Below are 19,462 nucleotides of genomic sequence, written 5' to 3' on the forward strand. Positions count from 1 at the left end.
GGTTAAATAGCACCAAAGTATCACTTCAGTTTGTGCAGTTTTGGGCAGCAGGTTTTTGAGGGGTTTAGCCCTCCTTGCTGGTTTTCCCCCTTCTTCCTCCTCTTCTTGGTACGGGAGAGTCTTTCTGACAACAGTCACAAATCCAGCGACCTAAGAAAAGAAAGTTATCAATTACTGGAAACTTTGTTACTCACCTGCCTAGTTATGAACCTTTCACCACTCTATAAGTGCTCATCTGTTTGCAGTACTTCCTTCAATGTAAACAGCCAGTGCTTTGCTTTGAAATGCAAACACCTTTGGAGAAGGTGCCCAAAGCAGTGTGTGCAGTGTGCCCTCCCTTGTGGATTCCTGATGTGTAACAACTGGCTGCACCGATCTGTGGACCTCAGGAGGCTCCAGCACTGCTAAGGAGGTGTATCATTAGGAAAGAACCTGAGGAACGATGCTTGAGTTTGCAGATTCTGTTTTGATGTGAATGACCATGGCCCAAGGTGAAGCAACAGTAGCTGGGGAACATTGCTCTGCTGCAGGTATGGAGTCCTGTTCCACAAACCAGTGCCTGTTATTTGAGTGCAGTCAGGCAGCACAGACAACTGCTGGCAGGGCTTCATCACTAGACCTTGTACTGAAAATTACTGACCCTCAAAAAAGGGTTGAGCAAAGACAGAAGCATTTAACTGTATTACAGCAGCTGGAATCATAAGGGCTGCTTTGGTAATTTCATTGTCTAGCAGGCATATAATCTGTTTTGTTTAGATTCTGTCCTTAGGTCAGCCTGAAACGGGCCACAGAACCTGTACTAAGGTGACAGCTAGTGCCAGTGCTTCCCAGAATGGGAATGTACCACATATTTGGAGCACTGTACTTCCAGGGGATTCTGTTGCAGCACAACTCGCAGCCACTGTGCACTTATTCATGAATTTACTTACTATGGATTTAGTATTACACAACAAGCAACAGTACCACCAGTTATTTCTTTACACTGCCTTGAGCTGGCCAGCTGATAACAAATGACCAAGTAATTTTAAGGTACAGACTGCCTGACATCTAGGTACTGCATTCCAGCTTCGATGTTTAAGAAAAAAAAGGAAGGAATGGGTTTAAAAAAGTGTTTACAAATACTAAATTGAGTGTACTTTTTAATTTAGAAACTGATGTGATAGCACAAACACTTTGTTAATGTGAAAGCTATACTCCAGCAATATGCAGCAATACAGCCTTTTTACAGGTTTCATTTATGAAGAGAGGTAATTATTCTCAGTATTCTGTGGATTTGGGGGAAAAAAAATACTAGTTCTGAGTGAGTCTGATAGGATTCTGTTGTAAAAACCAATTCTATTTCCTATACAGGAATGGCCAGGTTAAACTGTGCACAACCAAATGTACCAAAATAAAGATTAAAAAAAATGTGTCCTATGGTGTGCTTTCCTACAGCACTTCTCACTCCTACCCTTCACGCTTGTTTTAAACTATTCTTTCAAAAGCAAAGTGTAAATTAACTCTGACAGAGAAAGCCCAGAACTCCAAGAAGGTGGGAACAATTAACTCTTATTACCTGAAGGGATGGCATGAAGTCCCACACAGAAAGTGTGGTAACCACGGTCACATACATCACAGAACATCATTTCTTCTTCATGGTGAGGCTGCCCGCATATAATGCATGTTTTACACTCCATACATTGCCAAGGGTAAGTCTTAATCATAGCAACAAGCTCCGGGGTCATATCAAGGCAAGAAGGGTGGCCTAGATTAAAACCAGTATTATTACTTCTATGTCTGAAATGAAATTTAAAATTAGTTAGAATGTTTGCTTTTACAGAAGCTGAATCTTGGCTCATCTCCTGATGAGATCCCATAGCACACCCAGTGTGCTGGTGCACATAATGTTAACTAGAGATGGAGTCTTAACGAAGGACAGAAAAGGCAGCTGAACCGTTGGCACACAAGCCTGGTACACTAAGTATTTCCACAAACAGATCTGACAAACAGACTCCCTTAGGAATCCGCTTAGTGTATGCAGATACTTACCACTGTTGTCACACTGGGAGCAATGTATAAGAGCTTCAGCTTTTCCTTTCTTGTTGGACTCCTTACCCTTCAGACAAATTCCACATATAGCATTTGGAATGACCTTCGGCTGGAAGGGTAGAAGAGGGCTATAAATTCGTTCCACAAGAATTGACAGATTTAACAGGAAATGTCACAGAACTCCTTAACTCTTAAAATTAATTGTTAGGATATATGAACCTTAAAATGGGACAATCAGTCACAAGCAGTGGCACTGAAAAAAACTAGGTTAACTACGTAAGACTTTGCATTTGGCACATGTGGCAAGTTATATGTAGGTCAGATTGGAGCAAAAGCATGTACCTGCTTCTTCCTATGAATTCACCAGTTAACATTCTCCTCAGTGTAAATTAACTGTGACAGAGGATGAAATTGTCAGTCATTTTTTTCCAATATAGGATACTCCTGCAGATTTCCCATTTATGGAGGAAATAAAACTTTCCATTTGCAATACATCTGTCCGTGAATATACAAAAATAATTACAAAATCAGTAAACTTTATTTTTCTGTCTTTAATTTCAAAATATCTGGTTAGCTCTGCTGCACACAGCTGCCTGTTTTACCATTCTATCTTGTATCCAGCCATCACTGGTAAGAAACACAGCCTTGTATTTAACTACAGTTTTACATTCATCACCTGAATTATCACCTGCAGTGTATTTGGATTCCTGAGATCCATTTAGAAGGTAAGAGAGAAATAGCAGGCTGCTACAGTGAGTTAACAGCTGTGTACATACTCTGTGTGCCAACCCAAGAGATACACCAATGGGAGTTTAAAACCCCAATAAGGACAAGGGAGGAATAAGGCATTGCACGTTTCTGAAACGTTTCAGTAGTTCTGTTGTTCAGCTCTGCCCACTGCATAATGAAATCAGTGAGAAATGTTGTTTAAAATTAAAACTGTACTCCCTGTTGTTAAACAAAGTAGGTGCCAGAGTTCTAAAACCCAATGTTGCTGCAAAGATATAGCCAACAGAGGAGTTCAAGGCACAACCTGGTCTCAAAGGAGCTAAAGGGCTTGTCAGTAACCAAGAAGAGTTCTGGTCAACTACTAACCATGTGTGGGGAGATGAATGAGGTTTAATTTTAAAATACATTTTTGGAGCAAAACCAAATATATATGTGCATATATATATTCATATATCTAGATACATATATAAAATCAGTGAGATCTTCTGCACTACAACCTATCTGAGTGTGCCTATATCCCCAGGCAGTTTTTCTAGCACCTAGCAAGATAGTTAGCATCTTGACTCATGTTTAGAGCAGTCAGGATACATTGCTTTTGAGTTCTCTGAAGTTTTCATTCTGCTTTTGAAGTTAAAACATGGCTACAGTCTGCTTCGAATTGTCTGAAGCAGTTTATTTACAAAACCAGCACACCACAACAGATGTTTATAGGTGACTTCCCTCAAAAGATGACAGAGGCATTCATGCAGACTTTTTTTGCTTATTTATTTTAAAAAAGCAGAGTCAACCTGTTTTATACATAAATATAATCATAATAAAACAATAAGAAAAGTCTAACATTCACAAACGTCTCTACAAAATAATAAATATAATGGAAGCAATACCACACAAACTCCTTTACGGTTTACTGTGTCCTACATGTATACCTTTATACCCTGCTCCTCCCAACAGAAGTGGCACATGCTTAAACCTTGTCAGTGTTGCAGCATTTACCCTTCCATTGATTAGGCTAAATTCTAATTTTATTGTGTTTTTATCTATTTCTAAGTAAACCAAGCCTTTCTAGAATATCAAGTGCACTTTTCTAATCAAACTTCTAGTTCGTTATGGATTTATATCTGACTGCCTTTAATACACAGCAGCGTACTCCCTGGTAATCCAGGAAAGCTAAAGTGAGTTGCTTTCTGGTCACTGTTAACCTGCGTTAGCATATGTGGAGTTAACACTGATACACAGAACTCCCAAGTTAGACACTAATATAGATGCATTTACCAACAGTGCTTCCATCTAGTCTTACTTGACTAAACTGTGTTTATTAGAAATTGTGCATTTTCGGGGGGGTGAGAATCACAGCCTATTGATAATAAAGTTCCAACAGAATGGAAGTATTTTTACAAAAATGAAAAAATTTAAAAGACTGCTAGACTATTCATTCACATTTCAAATCAGTTCAAGTTCTACCACCATAAATGGCTTTTAGAAACACTATGAACAAAGTCTATAAAATCCAGATGGGAAGTTACAATATCCCATCTGATTAAACTTTGCTTTCGACATCCTCATCTCATTGGGATGAGGAATGGAGAGGGAATGAATGCAGAGTCAAAGTGACCACTGCCTGCTCTATAAGTTCTTGCTTCCATGATGCTGTGCTGCAGCTCTCAAAGTAAGCATTCCAACTACACCACTTTTAGAAGGTCCTATTCAGAATGCAAAGCGTTCCATTTTCATATACAGTGACCTGAAACAGAATTGTTGTAAAATATAGTTTCTAAATACATTTCAGTTTTATGTGCAAAAAGTCTCCTGTACTTTCAACAGTACCCTGTGTGTGCAATTGTAGTAGCGAGTACTGCAGCAACAAAGACTCGCTACCTGTAACATGATAAAATGTAAAACATGCTAGCCGTTCTTTCTTAAAGAACTGACAATAAAAATGCCTCCGTATAAAATACATTATTCTTTTACTAAAAAATAACTCAGTGGAAATGTGTGAATTCTATAATACTTCTAATGTGGCTATAACTATACATTTGCATGTTGATGCCATAGCAATTATCCTTCAATTTTAACTACATGTAATGAAAAATTACTGTCCTACAAAAATAGTAAAATATTAGAGAACAATATGGAAGTATTACAAAGATTTAGAGTTCATAGGGACGCCACTTTAAATGAGTTAAGCCTTCAGCTCAAAGTGCCTTAACATTTCGGCACGTTTGGTGTATCAGTATCTGGTGCTTTTATGACTAACAAACAAGAATCTTTCTGTTTTACCAGTTAAAACAGCTCATGTGATTGGGACTACTGAAAGCATTCAAATGCTCCCACAAACAAGAAAGCCAATCCTCTCACCCTCCCAACACAACATCACCACCTCTGACTTACCAACAGCCTGATGGCTGCTGCAGGCTGGGCATGCCACAGTGTAAGATGTGGCACTGTACATTTATAGTAACACCTTGTTACTGTAACGCTAACACAGCCACTGATTTTAAACCAATAAGCAACTGCTACCAGATCCCATTTTCAAAATGCAATGCTGTATGCTACCATTGCTCTTCTACAATTAGAAGTTCAGAAGCTTACAGGAAGTTCTGCTCCACCAGTCCTCTCTCTATGCTTTCCTAATGTCAAACACACTGGACTAATCAAGCACTCTGACATCTCATGGCTAAGTGAAACTTCTGTAATAAACCAGTGGCACACAGTCTCTAATGTTAAGTTAAACAAAGCTAAAAAATAATTTCAAGCTCCATCTTTGGATTTCATGTTCATGGGAATATTGGCATGTACTGTGTCTACAACAATTTGGAAAGTCACACATAAAAAATATACATATGGTACCACAGTCTAAATCTCCATTTTCGCAAATTTCTGAGTAATTTCCGGGAAAGAGAAAACACAGCTGGTGCTTTCTCTTGTACAGATATCCTGTGTGGAGAAAATTTATCAGAGCTGTCCAATTCTTGCTGGAAATCAGCTTCTTAACATGATAGTTTACTTACCATCGACTTGGTAAATACAGATAGTAAATATTTATGAACATCAAATGCAAGCCATCAACAGCTTGCTTTTGCTAAGACAGTGCATGATCCTGTCCCTGACAAAGGTGTTTGTTGTCCCATAACCTCTCTTAACAAGCACTCCTGATTGCTAATTACTAAACCCTATCTTCATGTAGTGTTTTACCTCTTTGTGAGTTTATTCCTGCTCCCATGTAAATCAACAGAAAATTCTCATTCCTTTCAGTGGAACCAAACTAGGCACTAATGTACTTTGAAAGTGTTACATTATATTCATACATTACATATATTCAGGTCCTCCCTTAATATGCAGAAAAACAACACATAAATAATGCATGTCAATTCCTATTTCCTCTGAAAATCATTATTTTACCTTAATTTTTGAAATTATTATACAGTAATACTGAAGATTTGGGCCCTAGGTTTGGCAACCACCTCTTGACAGCTGAAATGTCTTAACATCCTCACCAAGTCTTTAGCTTGGATATAAGCATATTGCCTACAAATGTTTCTACATAGTGTGAACTACATAAAAAGCTATTTTCCATATACTGTTAAAGTGGTTATGTAGTGTTGCCTATACAACTGTAGTAAGCTTCTTGCCTTCCATGCTATACATAGCAACATCTCTGGATGAAAGGCTGTATTTAAAAGGAACATCGTAACAATATGTTCAGCCACATAGCTGCACTTTACAGCACTGATCTCTTGGTATGCTGCCATATTAAATAGCAGAAAAAAATATAACGGATACTGAATGCTAGTTTCGAACTGGCAAGTAATTTTGACTGTTATGTTAAGGCAGACAGAAAGATGCAGAGTTCCAGTGATAAAACCGCAATGGACTTTTCTGATGTTACTGCCTGGGAATCCAAGAAGTACACAGAAACAGAAGTCACTGTATAGCCAGGGTAAAGGAAAGGCCCACATGAAATAAAAGCAAGAAGGAAGTAAGGAAGCAAACAGGTGGAGCACACAAGAGAGCAGCTAATGAAGTACAGCAAGCAGAAGTTCCATATTATTTTAAAAACGTGTATTTCAGGGAGAAGCTGGTCAGTAAAGAAGTTCCATCAAGGGCTTTTTTCTTCTACCTTGTACCCAGGAACTGATTTGGATAATACAGAACGTTTGGAACCATCTTTTCTTGGAGTAGCACTTTTGTCTCTTGTTTTTTGTCTTCCCTGAAAAGAATCCTCCTGGTTCTCTGTGGCGCAATCACCTTCAGATACATTGCCAGACGAATTGTCCTATAATAAAAATACCATAGCTATTTTTTTTATTTTTTGGATAGACAGACAAGTCTTTCCTATGCCCCCAGCTAAGGTAAGAGAAGGATACATCTTTCCTTCTGCAAAAGCACAGGGTACATTACAATCTAGAACACCTTTGCTTATAACCTTCATTATCTATTTTTTCTTATGCTGAGAGACTGGCATCAGCAGTACCAGTCATGTTTTCCAGTTGGTCTTGAAACCAGAGTGGGAGCACATTAGTATAGTTCTTTGAACCGTTTTCCTTTAAAAGTCAGCAAGAAAACAACTATATGTGAGATACTGTTTTCAATGTAAAGGGCCAGCAAAAAAGTTAAAAGTGCCCTTGCCATGCATTTAAGTGGACTACAAAATAGCACTGCTTTGAATTAAACATGTGAAGGTTTTTTCTGCCACCCTCATCTACTATTTTCACCAGGAGCAATCAATCTAAATATTTAATTTGGATTGCAGCAGAAGAGTGCCATCAAAGCAAAATACAATTCAATACTTAACTCAGAACCAAACAGTAGAATTTATGAATATATGCTGCAGTTAAAGCTTTTTTGCTGTTGTTGTTTTGAGGAATGAGGAGGCAAGAAAGAGGGGCTTGAAAGAGGTTCAAAGAAGGTAAAAGATCAATGTAAGCATAATTAATAGCAGCAGCACAAGATTTTTCTCAGAAAAGTGTTAACAAAGGCCTCCAAGAAGCTCCAGAAGAAAGCAATATAATTAATAACATTGATTACAATAAAAACCAAGAGGCCAAATAACGATGGTGCCCTACATTAAAAGGCACTCTGTACAAACGTAACAGTAGTCAGCCTATGTCCCAGACCTTAAAATCAGACAAAAAAGACACAGGGCAAAGGGAGGAGTATAATACAAAAGCAAGCAAACTCTGTGGCAGGAAGAAATGGTATGTTTCATCATTATTTTAGGGGGTTATTTATGACAGGCCCGTTAAAACACTATAGAACAGGCAAACTGACACCTGACTCCAACAATGGGGAGGTAAAAGAGGAAAAAGCATAAAGCATATTGTAGGACTCACCAGAGAGATCTGACGAATGGTAGGTAGCCCAAAATTGAGGCCTGCTAGCTGCCCACTTCTGTGTTCAACAAATATTTTTCCCAAACAGTATGCCTCAATGACTAGCAAAGAACCCCTGCTCCCATAGTCAAACCACGCTCCACAGGAATCTCATTTCAAATTTTCCCTATGCTTTTCCAACACAAGCACATTTTCCCTTCTGCATTGTCACCAAAAACCGTGAGCTTCTTTGAAAAATGAAAACATAGCCTGTGTGGTCCAGTTACTTTTCTTTACCACTAAGGGGAATGGAAGTTAAAGGGAACTAGGAAGAAATGGTTAAAGACCAACTGTAAAAAAGCTGGAATGTAATGAAATAAAAATTTTGAATTGACATTTAGCTTGCTAAGTTTATATGATCCTTTCTCCACAAAATGCAAGCAGAAAGGGCGTATTAACACTGATCTCTCCTTTGTTAGCCTACAAGCTGACTGTTTCTTTCCTTTTTCAGTTACGAGAATCTTATGAATATTCAAACAAAATAAATGCTTATATGGCAAAATTTAGCACTAAATACACCCACCATCTAAAATGTTTGTGAACTGAACCAGAAACTGTTCAATGCACCCATGACTTTATGTTCTATTTCTCTTAAAACTAGGGTTAACTTTCTGGAAAATGGTTTTCACCAACATACTAACTACCGACAGACCAATGGCTCAGTTGTACTCAAGACAGCTCATCTGAAGCTCAGGGGCTCTCAAGCATTTAAAACACTGCCAAGGTATGCAAGTGAAAGTTTCCATTAACTTCCAGCAACAGTTAATTCAGCACTTGCATACAGAGAGAATAAAAGCATCTTTTTAAAGATGTGTTGTAAAGCAAAAAAAAAACTAGTGCTTTTCACCTTGTTTTTGAAATGGAATAAAGTATCTGTTTCTGTATTGAATACTTCCTGCTTCTACTTCACAAGAATAAAAATTTATCAGGCTTTAGTGACAGATTCTATGGGACTTGAATAGCAAAATATACTGTGGCCTGAACTACAAGGCTCATTCCCCTCAGAAACGCCAGCAACTTCCCATTGAGGAAAAAGGCACAGCAGAGCTGGAGTTCAGAAGGCTTTTCAAGATTTTTTAAAAAAGGAGAAAGGGCCTGAAATTTCAAGTATCTGTTCAATTTACTTTAAAATGGATCAAAAGAGAAAGCTGGAGAGCAACGTTATGAAAATAAAAAGAAGCACTAAAAACGGGGAGTACACTTTTAGTTTATGATTCTCCTTCATTTTGCAAATGTTAAAGATTCTACTGAACCTGACAAAAGTGAAGGGAAAGGATTTTTCTGTTGAGGAATACTTTCAATTTGTCTCACCGAATTGCCTTTGGTTTTCCGTTTCTCATCCCCTCGTCCTTCTTCTGCATCATCTGAATCTCCATCACTGTCTAACGCAGGCAGCTCTGGATCCAAAGGAGGTTCGTAAAGAGCTGTGTTTAATGGCAAGTAACGAAGTTCATCTGGAGAATATCTAAAGTTAATAGATAAATTTAATTCATGTACTTTACACATCAATGTTATATCACACAGTGTACAAGGACTTCAATGAAAAAGAGCATGAAAAGCTCCCTTTTTTGCAGGGAAGCACGTAAAAACATGCAATTCTGAAAACAAAGGAAACGTTAATTTCTCCTTCCAAATGTGGTACCATATAGTACTTGTCTTCTTTGTATAGCAGATATTTTTGGAATGTAGGAAGAGTATCTCTGCAATATTCCAAACCTCCATAATCATAAAAGACCACAGAAGACCTAAATATTTTTAACCAATCCATATTTCTATGCCCAACAATACACTTTATTTATAAATGTACAGTGTCCATATAGCATATGCACAACAGTTCTAGCACAGGGCACATGAACAGCTTGGGTCCAAAGCAAAGTACGTAAAGAATACAGCTATATGTCCAAGTTCCTTGATCACTGAAAGAGAATAAAAAGTGCATATAAAAATACAATTTCATAAGACTGAAGACCTAATCACATTGCTTACAACCAGATACAGCTTAACACGTATAACATACTTCTTTTTTTAACCTGAGATACTAAGAAAATATTGAAAGTCCTCTTACTATTAAGGATAGACATTGTAACGAATAGGATATTATTTATTTTAATGCATATTTTGAAAAGTTGTGTCCTTCATTAACAAGGATAAGCAGTTCCACCTGCAGCTTGTAAGTGTGAAATAAGATATTTAATCTTTAATTCAAAATTAAATTCAAACTCTTTAATTCAATTAATTTAATAAAATGTAATCCTTTAGAATGTCCTGTAATATGCAAATTTGGGGTGGTCTGTATAAACAGTTTCTCTCAAGAAAACCGTGCAGGTACAGGATGAGTACTGTCTCTGTTGTATGGACGGTAAGACTTAGGCAACAATTTTCAAATCAGTGTGTATTTCTCAAATGGGATCATACCACTGGAAAAGTCTTAAATTTGTGTAGACAGGTCCACATTTTTCACAAAATACAAAGATCCAACTAGGGATACCTTTCTCACTCACTTACAAATCCAGCATTAAACTTGGCCCACAAGAACAATCAGGGTTGTTTTTTTTTCAATTAACGACTTTCTAAAGAAGGACAGTGAGACTGTCACACAGAAAAGACGATCACAAGCCAGCATCACAAAATTCTGATATAGCAACATTAACCTTAGCACTCATGCAGATGATCAGTAAACACATGAGAATGGCAAGAATGAAATCAGTGCCTCCTTTTACCACAGTAAAATCTGAGTAGGCCACATCTCAGGCACTGCAACACATCAGCAGGGACATCCCCCTTGCAACTAGCACTGTTTTGTTGACAGTTCTTGTCACACTATGCATCTCTTAGACTAGCAAGTGTCTTAAACATAAAAATTTAAAACCTTACAGGAAATACATTCAAATGTTTTCTATTTGCTAGATGCAGAGAAAACAGATCAGTGCAACAGAATCAGCAGTTAGGATGCTTTTAAAATACCTTTTGTAGTACTCCTGGAACTGGCCGGGTATGAGAGCCACTGGGTAAGGACTAACCTTTGTTCTCTCTGTAGGTAAGATTTTATATTTTCCTTGAGGCACCTGGATAATCTGTATTGTTTAAGACAAAACAAAGACATTTTTGTTTCACACACAAACTTTTAAGCCTTCTTCACCACCTTCCTAACAAATATTTTTTAACTAGTCAGTTTTATTGAATTGCAACAGCTACCCGAGCTCTCCCATGGGAAATTAATTCATTAATATGGTAAGAGATCCCACTCACAAAATAGTATTACAGATTAAATACAATCACTGAGTATTTAGTGAACTGAACAATTATTAGTTAAGACTACTTCTAATAATATACTACGTAAAATAATTTGAAAATTAAAATTTGAATTGAAATGGAAACAATACAATTGAATTTTAATACAATTGAAACTGTAAACATTACTTTTGTGACTGGCATCTTTAGCATGAATTAACATTGCTGGTCCATACTGGCAGCAGGCAGCAAGAACACATCCATCTAATTCTGAAATCAGATCGCAGCATTAAAAAAATACCATTAATAATAAAAATATATGGAAAGGAGAAGCCTACACAGACGTCTTCTTTCCCTTAGAAAGAAATAAAATTATCCACTATCTTGTCTCTAACATGGGTCAGTACCAAAAAAAAACATAATAGACTGCCATCTAATAATTTGCACTGAGAAGATTTTTACTGTCTTCACATGAGCAGGACAGTCCTGCTTCGAAATGGCAGCTTATTTTTTTTTTTTTAATCAGGCATTGAAACATTAAGTCTATCTAATACAAAAATTACATAGCACCTAACAAAAACAAAGGCATAACATTGCAGACTCTTAGGGCATAAACAGTTTACTTTTTTTCCTAGGTATTGTTTAGACATAACTTTGAAGATATTCCAAAACAGAATTAGCCATTCATACGAATAGGTAAAATAGTAACAGAAGTTTCTTAGTTACCTAAGCCTCCCTCTTCAGTTTTGTACTACCACCAGATGACAACAAAGTTACACTGAAACTTTTACAGCTTCCCAAGACAAATGTTTTCAGGTTAAAAGAAAAAGATAAAAACTTCACATGTTTTTTAGCAGTATTACCCGTTTAACAGCAAAGCTGTTTAAGTCCCTACATGACTGAAATAAGACTAAGCAAAACCCTTGACAATAATAGTTAAAAATGGTACGAAAACCAACTTAACCTTAAATACCTATTAAGATTGATAAGAAATTTAAATCTGCCTACATGTGTCTGTAAATCAAAATAGGCTCTACGTTCTTCCATCCGCTCCCGGTTTAAATTGCTGTTGAATTCCGCAGCTTTCTTGGCAGCTTTTTTAATGTATTCTGGAACTTTGCTGGCTTCTACTTTCTGTGTGTTCTGCTGCTGCATTTGCTGGAATAAAAACAATTTTATCAATTCACATATATTTCACTATCAGCCTGAGAACAGCCTTTTCTTATACTGCACATGTTACAGATCTAGTTCACTTATATGCTAGCTACTTACAGAGTACTCTTTATAATGATCTGTTATTCGCTGACGCTCTTTCTCTTGCAGTATAACAGAATACTCAGCATGTTTGGCAGGATATTCTTTAATCATAAGATCAATTACTTCATCACTACGCAAAGCTGTCAGACCTAAAATAGATAAAAGCAATAATGATGCTATCTGGCAAAACTATCTGTAGGTTATTTATATCTCACAATGATCAGCTTAACTTTTTGAGCAGCTAGAAGCAACAACCTGCTGTGCACAGTGCTGCTCTCTCTCTAAAGTAGGACTGAACTTGTGCCATTTAGCTCTCAAGGCTGATTAGGGGTTTGCTTCTACCCAATGAGTCAAGACTCATTTCTTCCTTACAGCTACAGACCCCTGAACACTGACTCAGCCAGCTACTGAATTCCAGTGTGAGCAGAACCTTAGTTCTAAGCGGGACCTGGTAAAATGGTACATAGCTTTCATTTCCAACACTGGTGAAGTGTTAAGTTTCACTAACTTGCAGAACCTTAACTGAAATTAGGAGGTTTAGATAATCTCTACATACAAATCAAGGAAGAATAAGTATGAGGGCAATTCAGAGCAGCAAACCACACACAGACTTCTGACTCCAAAGTAAATCATCTAAATTTCAGAAGGCAAAATGCCTCAGTTTGCATCCACAGTGCAGAACTCCTTTAAAGGTTCAAATACAACTATTCTCTAATCATTAACTACGGACTAGAGGACGACTTATGTTACTACCACCAATTATAAATATAACCTTAAAAAATAGGGATAGTTAACTCAGCACATATCTCTGCTGAATATATGAGGCAGGATATAGCATTTTACTTCTATTGATAAAGATCAGGCACTATTCTTTCCCACATGTTTAAGTTAAAGAAAAAAAATTAATCCAGAGGGCTGGCAGAGGAGACATAAAGGTGGTATTCCAAAGACTGTCAGTATATAAAATGACAGTGCATTTACACAGACCCATGAATTACAGAAAAAGATGCGACAGGCATCATTCAATCTCTAACATGCTCCAAGGCATGTGTACTAGCAGAGGAAGAAAAAAAATACTTCAAGCTCTTTCAATATAAGCCATATCAATGGGATCATTCAATTTCAAGTACATTAAAGTGCTTTAATACACACCCTTCTAACTTCAAACATGTAAACTGAACCATGTAAGATACACTAATATTTGCTGGGTTCCAACTAACTCAAGAAAACAAGACTGATGCACTTTCGAATTTGAAAAATTGTGTTCTCTTTTCTAGAAAAAGGTTCTAAAAGTTAATTTCCAACACAGAAGGGATTTTTCTTAGTAATTAAAATAGATCCAAAACTTATTTCTTATAATAAATTTGGAACCCTGATACTTTGTGGCCAATTCATGCAAACTAATAATAATTCACTTTTCATTTCAAAATTTGTTTTCAGTTAAGAGTGATGCAATTCTTTACCAAACTGAATCACGTTTTCAGTGTGTCATATTTTTAATACGCTAAGAAGGAATCTAACAATTTGTTTTCTTACCTAGTGTGCACTGAGTCTCTGTGATAACATTTAGTTCTCTGAGGTAGAGTTTCTCCTTGTGAGATAGATCTCGTCTTTCTAAATCTCCAAACAAAAGAGAACAGTAAAAATGTATGCAGTTACTCAAACTCACCCATAAGCAGGGTCAAAGTATTTTGACAATTTTATTTCCAGGCCATGAAAGTCTGTATTATACTACTATTTCTACAAACATGTTAATCTTGTAAATTAATCTTAAATTAAGCAGGTACTGTAGGGACATGGTCAATTTTTCTGAGTACCCTGCCTGTTATGATTTCAAGAAATACCAAAGAAACCTCACACATGAGCTCAGACACAAAAAACATTATCAAGTACTGACGATATATTTTTTTCTTTTAATATGCCTCTTAGAAATAAGCTCCATGACAGAAGAACCAGATTTGACAATTCTGAATAATAAAGGCTCAAATCCTAGAATATCCCCATCTAATTGTTGCACAAACCAGAAAACAGAATATAGAGATATAGCTATACAGTAAGAAATCACCAACAGAATACTCAAAAATGAAACTGAGGTCAGTTTTCAAAAGACTCTTGCTGATTTAACCCCCAAAACAGACTTGTTTACAGATTTTCAATTGCAATACCAAGAAGTCTTAAATTATTTGGAAAACCATGGGATACGTTTTTAATATGCCAGTAACAAATTATAAAATAAAAATACAAATATAAATAATTCAGGCTCTTTTTAATCAGTTGGCTCATGCTATATAGTCAAAGAGACACAGATTACATCCAAAATACACAAAGATTTTTTAGAAGAAAAGCTTCAAAAATAAATACCTGGGTATTTTCTTTTAAAGGAAGTCACACCCAAATATTCACTGACTTGCTCCTGAAGCATATAGTATTCTCCTGTTTCATCTGGTGGCCACTTGTACTCTATCAAGTTTTCAGCAGGAAAATAGCTGTATCTAAGAACAATGTAAGAACAAATCAAAGAATCCTTAAGAGGGCCACTTATATTTCTAGAAATTCAGTAATTTCTATTTATATGAAGTTGGACAAGCACTTTAGGACACTGCATCCTGTTCATCCACTTCAAAGTCACTTTGTTACACCCCACTTTGCATATATTTCTCCAAACCCTCATTCATCAATATGCTGAGAGACAGAATGCAAAGGGATACCCCTGACAGCAGACAGAACACCAGGAAAAGCAGCTACTCAAGTGTCAAAGTTAAGTTTAAAAATTATGTAACATTTTAAAACATGTCAGCTGTGCTTCTGATTGTAAATTAGATGCATCACATTCTGTGCTGTTTTACAATAAAATTTCTTAAAATATGCTGGGAGAAAAATACAGCTGGCTACTCACAGGACACTGCCTCAATTCAGAAAGATGTATGAAGAACAAGGACAAGCAAAGGAGGAAGAACTAATTCTTACACATATCAAACAATACAGTAAGACCAGCAATAAAAAAGTAGGAACTCTTAAAAAAATAAAAAAAAAATATTACCCAAGGTCTTGGCTAGAAGTTTCACAGCTCCGAGAACTGTCCCCTGAGCCCATGCGTCGTCTTTTGGATGGCTGGCTGCCATCATTGGAATTTTCTTCTGTGTCATCCTAAAATGAAAATAAAGATGAATATTAAAGGAATTCAGAGTAATTAGCAGATAATGTAAAACATCAGAAAAAATTGCGAGGTAATCTAGATTTTAAATATACCTGAACTACCAAGCTACTGAATAACGCTCTTCACTAACAACTCATAGGACAGTTTATGTAGCAAATTATTCTTAGCTATGAACTAGCTGTATGACACGCAGTGGCACAGAAGGATTAGGTAGTTTCTCACCTGTGATGTAGGTGGAGCACCGAATAGACAGCTATAGCTCTGACCACCAAGTTCAGTTCACTGTTCTTGATGTAAACTACCTTGGCATTAGCACTGCCAGACAGCTGTAGACACAGCATACTTCCCTCACTGATTATTGTTAGAGACAAGACTAAGTCACCTATCAGACTAGCTCGCAAAAGCAAGGGCACAGCAAAACCACCAAGGCTTTGCTGAGAGCTGATACTCACAAAATCAAGGAAAATATTATGGACACACAGTTAAAATTAAAGGACTAGTACACAGTTCACAAAAATATATGATTACAGTAAGCAGCAAAGACTTGTCTTTTGTGGGAAAACTATAAATAACAAAAAAGAAAAAAATTGTATTGCAACAGATATAGAAGAGAACAAAGCTATTACAGGCAAACATTTAGAATTTAACTTACAGATGTCACTATTCAGATTTCGTGAGATCTATATAAAGAAAGAGAATAAAATGACAACAAAACAAAACAAGGAGTTCTGTAAAATCAAGCTGACCAGGATTCAGTTGATGCTTCTGTGTTTTTTACTGCTTTGTTATCCAGTAACGCTATACAACTCCTACCTACATCATCAACTCTCAAAGCATTTAGTGACTATAACTGAGAAAAGGAAGGCAGAAGTGTTCAAGTGATTCACCGGTTGTAACCAGTAGTAGAGCCAAGAACAAGATAGCTCTCTAGGTAATCGAAACTCTGAAGTGGAGCACTACAGAAGAGTCACATTTTGTACCTTCTGAGAAAAGTTTAAGAAAGAATTAACATACCAAAAATAAATGGACGAAGCCAAACTATACACACTTATATAACAATTATTAGGTCTACCTTACCTTAATGTCTTCATTCTAGTATGTTTTATATACTACTTAAAATATAATTTTAAAAGACTACAGCACATGAGATTACTTTTGATAAAGAACATTTCAAAGTACTATAGCCAAGACAGACCCCAGGCTTTTGTTTCCCCTATTTTTAGTTTATTTAATGTTTTTCACATTTTTTTTCTTTCTTTCTTGTGGACTAGCAATAATACATTTCATAAGTATCTTTCACACAACAGCAAAAACTGAAACAGAACTTAATTAAGCTATACTTAAATAATCAGGTAAGCGGCATCTCCACCAGTATGACTACTAGTACTATTTCCTACTATTGTTGAGAATACTTTGTATAAATCCAACTAGACAAACTAAGCAGCCATCTCCAATCAAAACAGTATAGCGCCAGGGTAACCTGTGACACAGCTATGCCTCGTCAGTAGTTCACCCCTACTTCCCCCCCAGAACATGAATGTATGCCTAACGTTTTCAGCTTAATAGAGAAAAACTTGAGCAGGGCCAAAGCCAAGCTTTGCTACACCAAAGCTACCAAGAAACTTCAAAACATCTTTAAAAGATAGATCTCAATTTGACAATTAAGAGGACGTGCCTCACATCAGTTTCTGCTTTTGTTTTGTGATTTTATTAAATCCAGTACTGTTAAAATGTGCACATCCACACCACACGGAAGAGCAATGTCCTCCATTTCCACTTTCGGTTTCTCATTTGCTGAAAACGTCAGCAAACTCTATCACACAGGCTCACAAAACGCCCCGGGAAATGAGGCAGCTTCTTGCAGAGGACTTTTCAGAAAGAAGTGAAAACATCTGCACTGTGGTCTAAGAAAGATACACTGTACTTCAACCACTGCTACTGTAAACAAGATTAGTAATTAGGGACCGTCTATGACTTTCTCCACATCGAAAGTCAAACATTGCTAAAAAAGGCCCCTTCTTCCCCTGAAAGCGCATGTTTCTGTTAGTCCTTACAAAACAAGGTTACATTACGCATTCCTGGTACGCCTATCAACTACAAGATCTACGTAACGATGCCTTATTATGCAATGAGAGAGCCTGAATGACCAAGATGTCTTTCAAAAAGTAACTGCCCACCCGCACCCGAGCAGCAAGTGCTCGGCGCCGCAAGCCCTAGCTCTGCCTGGGAAGCGCGGGTGCGATTCCACGGGCCTGCACACGGGAGCCAGCCACTAGACACAAACTTTGCTGGGCGCCGCACCTGGGAAGGCGCCTCCGGACTTTCAGCGCGGCTCCGGGCACCGAGTGGGGCCTTTCCCCCACCAGCCTGGACCCACAGCGCGAGTTCGGAGGGGAGCCGCCAACCCGCCTCCTAGATCCCCTGGAAGGCGTGAGGTGAACCCAAAGAGGGGGTCACGGAGTTCGCGCGAGGGTAATGAGGAGCAGCCCAGGCCTCCCGCCGAAGCGGCTGTTGCACCGCAGCCCCAGGCCTCCGCGCCGAGCCCGCAGACCCGCGGCCGCCACATGCTCTCACCTTGAGGGACTGTGCGCCTGGCGTAGCCGGGTCGCTGTCGCAAAGCCGCGGTGACAGGACGGCCGCCATGACCGCCGCGGGGCCCGCCGGCGGCTGAGCGAGGACAAGCGGCACCGCCGCCCCGCGACCCGGCCTCGCGCCGCGCCCGGCTCCGCCCCCCCTTCCCCTGCGGGGGGTGGCAACGGCCCCTACCGGCCAGCTCGCGCACGAGCGCGGCGGCTCGCGCAGCTCCTGCTCCGCCCCCCTCCGGGCAGCCCGCGGCGACCCCGGCCCGCGCCGCCGGACCGGCAGCCGGCCCGGGCCAATGCCGCCGCGTGGGCCCAGCGCCGGGGCGCCGCCGCCTGTGATGGTGATGGTGGTGCTGCTGCTGCCGCCGCCGCCGCGCCCTCCTCCTCCTGCCGCCGCCGCCGCCGCTCGGGCGGCCGCGCGGCCCGGCCGCGAGCGCGGAGCCGAGCCGCCCCGGTATCGCTTGGGCAGCAGCGCGGGGCGGAGGGGCAGCATCCCCCCGCGGTGGTGAGCGCCAGGCGCCGCCGTTGACCGGCACGGGAGCTGGCACGCGGCAGAGCTGGGCTGCTCCGCCGCCAGGCTCCCGTCTCCGGGAGCGTCAGCCGGGGACGAGCTACGTTTGTGAACCATCAGCCCCCGCAGGAGGGGGGCACGGGGGGCGGGGGGCGCGCTCGCCCCTGCGAGGAGGGCTCTCGCAGCCGGCCCCGCCGCTGCGCGGAAGCGCCGAACCAGCTGCGCGCCGGGCGGTGCCTCGTCCCGCTCCCGCCGCAGTGGCGGGGCGAAGGCGGAGCACGGACACCACCACCCCCCACCACCCCCTCCGACAGCAAAGACCCCCGTCCTGTCGCCGCCGCCTATAGCGCGCGCACGCGCCGGGCCCCGTGGCCGCGCACGGGTCCCCGCTCCGGCGAACAAAGCGCGAAGCCGCTCCCCAGCCGCAGCCCCCACGGGCTCACTTCGCCCCCCCAGCGAAACGCCGCCCGCACCTCGGGCCGGTCCCCCTCCCATCGCTTTCTACCCATATGCGGCCAAACCCGAGCAGGCCAAGGGGCACTCAGAAGCACCACAGCCCACTGGTGCTTGCACACGCTCACTTGCAGCTCTCCACAAT

The 19,462-nt window shown here is 39.8% G+C and overlaps 1 protein-coding gene across 3 annotated transcripts; it reads right to left on the reverse strand.

Annotated features, from left to right (window-relative positions):
- Positions 1–63: 63 nt before the first annotated feature.
- PHF10 (PHD finger protein 10) lies at positions 64–18,996 on the reverse strand. Of its 3 annotated transcripts, none has more exons than XM_061378633.1 (12): positions 18,346–18,996; positions 15,655–15,761; positions 14,976–15,106; positions 14,151–14,234; positions 12,630–12,763; positions 12,366–12,515; positions 11,091–11,200; positions 9,438–9,591; positions 6,875–7,030; positions 2,029–2,137; positions 1,556–1,744; positions 64–150 (listed from the first exon to the last, which is right to left on the reverse strand). In XM_061378633.1, the coding sequence occupies exons 1-12, from the start codon at positions 18,979–18,981 to the stop codon at positions 65–67; spliced, it is 2,046 nt and encodes a 681-aa protein (XP_061234617.1). In that variant the 5' UTR covers positions 18,982–18,996; the 3' UTR covers position 64. The 3 variants fall into 3 exon arrangements, with proteins under 3 accessions (XP_061234617.1, XP_061234619.1, XP_061234618.1); XM_061378635.1 differs by having other exon boundaries at positions 14,151–14,228; positions 18,346–18,523; XM_061378634.1 differs by lacking the exon at positions 6,875–7,030.
- Positions 18,997–19,462: the final 466 nt, after the last annotated feature.

Source organism: Neopsephotus bourkii, unplaced genomic scaffold (assembly GCF_033783945.1).
Source record: "Neopsephotus bourkii isolate Nb327-2 ecotype Australia unplaced genomic scaffold, CSIRO-AGI_Nbou_v1 NB_1767, whole genome shotgun sequence".
NCBI classification, from domain to species: Eukaryota; Metazoa; Chordata; class Aves; order Psittaciformes; family Psittacidae; genus Neopsephotus; species Neopsephotus bourkii.

What these genes read in the sequence shown, in the direction of transcription:
- PHF10 (XM_061378633.1), bottom strand. Translation starts at nt 18,981, where the DNA reads ATGGTTCACAAACGTAGCTCGTCCCCGGCTGACGCTCCCGGAGACGGG. An exon ending in CTTTAAAAGAAAATACCCAG is followed by an intron (nt 14,235 to 14,975) that starts GTATTTATTTTT and finishes TTTTGTTTGGAG; the next exon opens with ATTTAGAAAGACGAGATCTA. An exon ending in AATCAGTTCCTGGGTACAAG is followed by an intron (nt 2,138 to 6,874) that starts GTAGAAGAAAAA and finishes CTACCCTTCCAG; the next exon opens with CCGAAGGTCATTCCAAATGC.